Source organism: Adiantum capillus-veneris, chromosome 3 (genome assembly GCF_014529385.1).
Source record: "Adiantum capillus-veneris isolate H3 chromosome 3, ASM1452938v2, whole genome shotgun sequence".
Taxonomy (NCBI): domain Eukaryota; kingdom Viridiplantae; phylum Streptophyta; class Polypodiopsida; order Polypodiales; family Pteridaceae; genus Adiantum; species Adiantum capillus-veneris.
Window position 1 is genome coordinate 31,026,125 of NC_140933.1, and position 8,063 is coordinate 31,034,187.

An 8,063-nucleotide genomic window follows, 5' to 3' on the forward strand; every position below is an offset into this window, starting at 1 on the left:
GCCACCCTCGTGCACGCCCGAGCCACAACCACTGGAGGGATATTTTAGCAACCATCCAATTCAACCAATGATGGCAACCAAAAGCACTAAATTTCAGTAGCTCAAGAAATGGGTGCCCAAGTTAGTGCAAAACTTGCCGACAGTCCAAAAGGCCGAGCCAGTATGCAACTACCCAACCAAGGTTTTGGCCAAAGATCAAGTCCTTAGTCCAACAGCCAAAGAGTGGGCTCATCAATTGCAAAGTATGATTTTTGGGCCCACACAAATACTGCAAAGTGGTTGAAAGTTATGCAGATGCTTTTAGTCTGGAAGTGTTTGTAATTAGACTCAAGAAGACTAACAGTTTTGATTTTGGATCCTACAACAGATAGAGCTTCTAAAGCAACCACCTCAGAATATGCTGACCATCCACCAAGTCCAAGCGTACACAACCAGGCCATGAAGTCTGCTTATAAGCATCAGATTATTTTGAAAAGCCCATTGTGGTTAATTCGTTTGAGGATAGCATTCATTGGCTCTTCATTTATAACACATTGACAATTCGACAACATCAGACCTGCACACGGAATGTATAAGTTAAATGCACACCTATATTGAGAGAGGGATATATGAAAGCCTGCTGAAAAAGAGCATCCTGCTCATCTCTGTTGATTCTTGCTCTATACAGACATGTTGAAATGTTTACATACTGGTCTTTGACATTTCATAAGTTGTCGATATTGCACTCGAGGCTTGTGTTTACAATCAAATGTTAGATGCATCAGCCAGAAGACATCAAACTATACTCCGCCAGTGAAATGCTCATACCAAAACAGGTCGATACGAAACCCTCATTTTGTTACCCTGTCAGCAAAATTGAGCTGCAGCATCGCATGTTAGATGCATCAGCCAGAAGATATCAAACTATACTCCGCCAGTGAAATGCTCCTACCAAAACAGGTCGATACGAAACCCTCATTTTGTTAGCCTGTCAGCAAACTTGAGCTGCAGCTGTAGTTAGTTCTTGATGTATAGAGAGGTGACAGCAGTGATCATGCGACATTACAGGTTGGGCTTGTAAGACCAGAGATATCAGAGAAAGCCCATGTTAACCTTCACTAAGTCCTTGTGAAGATCCAGAGCTATAAAGTACAAAAAAGTTTTTACAACAACAAAAAGGGTTTGTTTTCTTCTTGTTTGACAGGAATGTAGAGCCGAAGGGTTTGGATTTCCCACCTTTGTTCTTTCACCGTAAACGCGTGGTAAAGCTTCAATCAAAAATCACGAGGGTCTAAGAAGAGAGAGGGTGTAAGAGGAGCTTTTGACCAATCCATAGTCCCCAATGTGGGATCTGATGTGCCTAGCTGCTTGATGCACCACATGTCCTCGTCGCATTTCCAGTGAGGAATGAAGCTTCGTAGTGGGTCATTGCTAGCCACCTCAGCTGCCACAACGGTACACTTATCTTCCTTTGCAAGATTATGTGCCAGCCAACAAAGATGATGTGCCAGGCTAGGACCACCTGGTCCCTGAGCATGCAATCCATAGATGAGTTGGAGACCAAATGGCTTGAACACATCAGGCATTGTTGGAATGGATACAAGCCAGCTCAGCATGCGGCCCACTGCCCGGCTTGCTGCAGCTACACCACGCGTGCATCGTGAGGCTCCTTTCATTTCAAGCTGATAGATTTCATTGCATTTCCACATGCTAAGCACAGCCCAAGAAGATGAAGAAAGAACCGGAAAGGAAATGGTAGGGTGGCGAGGATTCAATCCCACATTGTTCAGCTTGTTTAATCGCTCGTCACTCTCACAACCAGTCCTATGACTGATTTCTTCTTCCTTGTTGTAATAGGCGGGGTTGTAAACATCACTTGAATCAAGCACACCGTGAGATCTATGCACGCACCTTTCATGTCCACCATCACCACTGGCTTCTTTCGGGCCACCACCACGAGCACTAATTAAACAACCTAAGCTTGCACCCAGCCCTTCAGAAACATTGGGCTGCAAACGGGCTTCACCACCTCGACCATCACCATTTTTGTGCTTCCGAAGTGCCAACCATGTCCCTTTATGCAACTTGCTCTTCACCACAGATTCTATATCCTTTGGGAAGAACTCACTTCGGCCAAAAAGTGAGAGATTGCTGTAAAGCTTGCAAGCTTCCTCAGTGCTCAACTCCACAACTTGCACCTTTTTGGACAGCTTCTTCCCCCTCACATAAACCGGTTGCACCAGAATTGCCGGGTTTCGAAACTCAACATAGCCGAGTTTCTTTGTAAAGAGCCCCACCGATGCCTCATTATCCTTTTCTGTTGCTATGTACACAAACTTGGCTCTTCTATCCTTGCACCACTCTTCCATCTTCTTTACTAACTCGGCTCCAATTCCTAGTCGCCTGACAAGACCTCAACGTATTAGTTCATTAGAATTATGGACCAAAATAGTCGTTTTGATTTTTCTGTTTGACAAAAAGAGCCTTGGACATATAAACCACAAGAGCTTTTGGACAAATTCCTACAATAGTTCACATTGCGACTTACCACATGCCATGATTAATATATCGGCTGGCTTGTATGCATGTAGGTGGAGGTGAACGGCACAACATCATGAGCTTCTCTGAGGGAGGTACTAGGGGGTTCGTCCACCCAGCAGGCAGGCCGGTGATCCCTTGCCTGCATCAGGTATGCGGTGCGGTTGGGGGCAAGGGACCACCAGTGCCTCCCAAGCAGAAGGTCGTGATGTTAAACAGTACATGCAAGCAATGAGAAAGAGCCCATTTTCCTACATGCAAGGAGAAACTTCAATTGTGACAATATATTACTTCACCTGAAAGGCTGGTGTCTCTCTATCAGACTGGCTAGAACGGTGGTGTTTGTAAAGCATGTGCATGGAAATGCATGTGAAGATAACCATACTTATGCATGCATAGCCGGCTAGCAGAATCTTTGCTAGAAATTTTAATAGAAAGAGCTCTATTATGCAGATAATCTACTATAGCATGTTTAGTAGCATAACCGGCCATCATGGGTGCTTGAACAGACTAAAGCATAAGCTTTGACATGTTAAACTTGCCCAAATTAGGAGATACCTACGTACATGTATAGAGCAATATACTGGGGCAGGAGAGGTTTTCTCACCTGCACTTGGGTGCAACCCGGAGGCCCAAAATGTAAGCGATTCTGACAAAGAGAGGTGCCTGGTGATCGTCATGATCAAGAGGTGTACCCATGTCGCTAGTCATGCTTTGCTCTGACTTGCAAGGAGAGCCTTCAGATGAGTGGCTTACACGAGATGCATGCTCTGACGCACATATTACCTCCTTCACTCCCGCTCTCACGAGCCCAACTATCTCCATATCTGGTTGAGTCTCTGCTACCTGCTTGCAGCATGAACAAGAGAGTGATCAACGAGATACCCAGAGGTACAGTAAAACAAGAACACACACAATTCATCTCTCTCTCTCTCTCTCTCTCTCTCTCTCTCTCTCTCTCTCTCTCTCTGGCATAGAAAAATTGCACATTATAATCTGCCACTAAACGTGATGGGGTGATCAATTCTGCTGAAACTGAGCATACTGATTCTATGTGATCTTTTGAAGATAATTAGGGGGGTAGCACACTGCTTACTTATAATTAAGGCACCACCTTCTGCTTAATCAAGCTAAAAGGTCGAAAGGCGTCTGTAGCTGCAGGAGCTCTAGGCAGAGGCAGAATATAGAAGTAAAGTAGCAATGCCAATATTAAAAAAGAAAGAACGGAAGAATCTGATGATCTAAGCAGCACTGCATTACTATCATAATAGAAGACCAATTGGATATCAATATATCTGCAATATAAGCAACCTAGATAAGCACATTCAAGAGGTAATCTTATCTTATGACCAATATCAAAAATGCATGTGAACCCAGAAACTAACAGAATAAAACGTACATTCAGATGGATTGCAATATCACCTTTTTAGTTCTCTATCAACATGAAGAAAGAATATGGCTGTGTATAATGGGCAGGAAATTAAAATCAGTACAAACCCAAAGAAATTACAAATCCGCAAAGCTCTAAGTATGGATAGATTTGATGCTCTGGCATCGCATAAGCGACCGTTAGAGCAATCATGACAATGGTGCAAGAGTTAATTATAATTTGATTACCAGCATGGCAAAGGCAGGGTACTGTCGAACCCGACATAAGGGGTCCCCAAGAAGGTCGGTGAAGAGAGAGGCTCCACCACCAGGCCCAGCCTCACACTGCTTCTCTAGCTCATCAGCGCGGCGCAAGTCAATTGTCTCGTCATATGCACGGATTCTGACCTCCACCTTCGTGGTCGTCTCAGAAATCTTTGAGCTTCCACAATCCATGTTACAAGGCTGTTAGCTAAATTGGCCAGATGTTGCAACCAGAGAAATAAAAGACAGCACATGCATGGGTAGCTTGCGAGCGCTATCCCGAGGCCTGCAACCATACATTCATTAATCAGAGTTTATGTCAGTTGCTGATGGAGGAGGTGCTTTTCCACAGTCAATCTTATTAAGGCCTTCAATAAGACTATTTTGTAGATGCGCAACCATTGAAACAGATCCCTGTAAAACACTTATTATAATAGTAACCCAAATACGAGAGATCAATAATTAGCAGCTAGCATCTTACTATAACAGCATCTAATTATGGATGAGAAACTGACACGAGTTGTGCTTACCTTTAATTAACGTGAGCGCATGCGTAAAGCCCTTTCAGCAAGCATTAATCCAAAAACCTCTCTCTCTCTCTCTTGCTCTTGCTAGAAACAGCTTGGCTTAAAAATTAGCCTTCTAAGCTGCATTTGCTATAATTAGCAACGTTAGACCGTTGATATATACCCTTCACATGCATTTATTTATAGGTGCATTCCTATGCCTCACTCCCAGCCGGTGGGCTCATCGGGAGACGGTAAGAATATATCGAAGCACCCTTTCTCACCAAAAGATATATAGGTCTGTAATGTGCAGCCACATGTATAAGGCTACAACAACACAGTACATGGAGATTCGAACCTTGCCACAATTCGTTACACTTATTTTATTTCTCTTTTGAAGTTTCCCAAAAATGGGAGTAGCACTGAGGGTAGCAGAGGAATATATTTAATCCATCAGCTTCCCTCTAGGCACCATTTACTTAGCGATTTGACAGTTAATTTTCTTTTCCGCGAAGAATAGTAATAAAACTGAGGAGGATAATCATAAATAAGGAGTATGCACCCTGTGCAGCCTTCAAGTTGGTCCCCTTGGAGCAAATACGTATCCTCTTGGGCAGCCGGCAAATGATGGCCAAAAAATGGTATTTTTGAATGAATCAGTTACGAAATAGATAATTTAAGGGTCTGAGGATTTAAAAAATTAGGAGAAAATGGGGTAGTCGGATTTCTCCCCGCGGAGAAAATTAGAGAGAGAGAGAGAGAGCTCAGAGAAGCTTGTAGCTAAATTGTGTCATCTCGAGTCCCAGCAGCTTCTACTAGTCGCCTGCTCCTCATCATCATCAGCAGCAGCAGAGCGCGACTCTGCTTATGCCTTTCTGCGGCCCCTCCATTTCTTTTGTTTTTCTTTGGCTCTTACAAAGCCAGGCAACGCCAGACAGACACGTCCTTGTTATTAGTAGTGTCAAGGCTGATCAAAATTAAAGCCCAAGTCTAAAGCTCAATTCCCCCTAAATGCAAATTAGTGATTCATTTTCAAGAGCTATACTCTAGCGAAATAATTCTATCCTATTGACTTCTAAATTTGGGCCTTTGCCGACGTGCCCACCTCCAGCATGTTTTCGTTAATGCATTTTAAAATGTTTTTCTAATTTTTTTAAAAGAAATGAAATAATATTGGGAGGCCCTGAGGTTTTGCACAGACATAGATTTTCGCATACAAATTAGTACTACATTGAACAACGGAAAATAGGGCAGGAAGAGGAAAGGAATACGTGCAAAAGTGAAGTACTTACTAATTACTTATTGGCCTATTTTCATGCGGCATTGCAGAGAAGATCAGTGATTCAGTAGTAGTAGTAGTAGTAGTAGGAGGATTCATGATGATGAGACTCGGAGGAATTCATTACATTTCGTGTTAAGCAAGGTTAGTTTTGTGAACAAATGAGTGTGGCACGTGCAGGCCAGAAGATTGAGATCGTGTGGCCCGGTGTGTGTGTGTGTGTGTGTGTGAGAGAGAGAGAGAGAGAGAGAGAGAGAGGGAGAGCCTGAAGCGCAACTGCCTCGCCTCGTCCCAGGACCCAGATGAGAGAGAGAGAGAGAGAGAAGCGCTCGCGGCTCACTAGAGCTCGTGTCTGTGTGTGTGTGAGAGAGAGAGAGAGAGAGAGAGAGAGAGAGGGAGAGGGAGAAGGGGACCTGAAGTGCAACTCTCTATTCGGTTATTGGCAACAATCAGAATTGCGCTAACAAAGCAGAAGGTTACAGAAGATTGTGTACGAGACCCTCTCAAATTGGGCTTCTATTTATACACACGAGGCCCAGGCACAATATAATATGGGGAGTCGACAAGCAGCAGCTGCTTAAAGGGACCTCTGCACACGCAACAGCTACACAACAAACAGCAACCAAAAAAAAAAAGAGCCACCCTTTCCCACATTCCCATTTGTGTGCCTTTCAGCTCTTTTGCCTTGTTTGATATGGTGACTAACTCTCGACAAGGACCAACGTCCTCAGGGTGTTATAGTAAAAGTGTGGCTCCTTTGAAAGGGAGTGGATTCAAACCTAGAAGTCCAAATACCAATTATGTGGTCAAGAAGCTCACAACAATTATTTAATAAAGCACTTGATAGCAACACACCCCTATTCATGGTGTCTCTCATCTGCTGTGATTCGCGGCACTCAAAACCTTTCAAAGAAAAGAGAGAGAGAGAGATGTCCTTTCCCAACTCACATTTGATGAAGACTTCCAATTAATTTGTTTACGAAGTATACTTTGTTGTTTTACAGTTAAAACAAGTGTATCGTTATTACTTTGTAGAAAGCGGTCCAACTCCAGTCACATTCATGAAGCAAAACCACCACTTTGAATATGCTTCAATGGAAGGGTAGTATTGCACCTGTATTTTGTGTTGAAAATTGATCCCAAAGCGCACGTTGTACACAAATTATCCATTGTCCATACCTTTAAAGAATGGAAATTAGAAGTTAGCAAATGTTCATAGTAATATTATTTTTACAAACTTGGGTTCAAAAGATCATGATCAATGCATTACGTGCTCGTCTACCATGCGGGCAAAAGGCAAAAAAAAGAAAAACCATATGTACGTATTGTGAGGAGGTGACATCGTCCACACTCACTTATTATAAATTGTAGGAAACATACCCTTTCCTCAAGTATACTTGTTTTCTTCTCTATTATTGTAGGGATACAATAGGTTTCTTCTGTAGTATTGAAAGGTCATGTTTGCTTGTCCTCCAGCATGGGAGGGTCACGTTTTTAGGAATTTACAATGTATCATGAGGAATTTCATTACCTTCAAGGTTTTAGAAATATTGGCATCATGATGATCACGTTACAAAATGGTAGACTCATTGTTCCACGAGCACCCAGAACTGTGGCTAGGTATATGCATCGCATCCTCTATCCATGCGCCATTGCAAACCTGTAGACTTTTTACCTGCAATTCACTATATTTTCTCCATATGTTGGCATGCATATCTCGCAAGAATCTCAGCTTTTGTAACGTGCATTTAATTGCTCCAAGAAATTCCTCATAACAAAAAACAAGCGAGCATTAGCAAAAACCTAACATGCACCTTTTATGCTCTTAAACAAAACCTTTGCCTACTTCATCCACTAGCAAGCGTGTCAAAATATGGACTACCCACTTGACATTGACTTCTAAAAACAAAACTTCTTAACTAGTTTAGTAGTATCATGCTTCATAATTGCTTTGTATGCTTTATATGTGTTGCACTCAATTCTTGATCGACTATCACACAACAGCAACATAACCCTAAGAGAAGACACTCTCGATAAAATGGTCGTCAAAGACTTGTTGTGCACACTCTAACAAGTGCATCTCATCTGATCGTATTGAGTTTGAGGATATTCCAAGCACTTATTTCCAA

General features: G+C 42.7%; 1 protein-coding gene across 8 annotated transcripts; it reads right to left on the bottom strand.

Moving 5' to 3' along the window:
• Positions 1–861: 861 nt before the first annotated feature.
• Positions 862–6,488, bottom strand: LOC147460691 (putative N-acetyltransferase HLS1). Of its 8 annotated transcripts, none has more exons than XM_086508407.1 (4): positions 6,348–6,488; positions 4,135–4,435; positions 3,125–3,363; positions 862–2,382 (listed from the first exon to the last, which is right to left on the bottom strand). In XM_086508407.1, exons 2-4 carry the CDS (start codon positions 4,339–4,341, stop codon positions 1,254–1,256), a joined length of 1,575 nt encoding a protein of 524 aa, XP_086364533.1. In that variant the 5' UTR covers positions 4,342–4,435; positions 6,348–6,488; the 3' UTR covers positions 862–1,253. The 8 variants fall into 8 exon arrangements, with proteins under 8 accessions (XP_086364533.1, XP_086364532.1, XP_086364534.1 ...); XM_086508406.1 differs by lacking the exon at positions 6,348–6,488 and adding an exon at positions 5,948–6,333; XM_086508408.1 differs by lacking the exon at positions 6,348–6,488 and adding an exon at positions 5,218–5,931.
• Between the last annotated feature and the right edge of the window lie 1,575 nt (positions 6,489–8,063).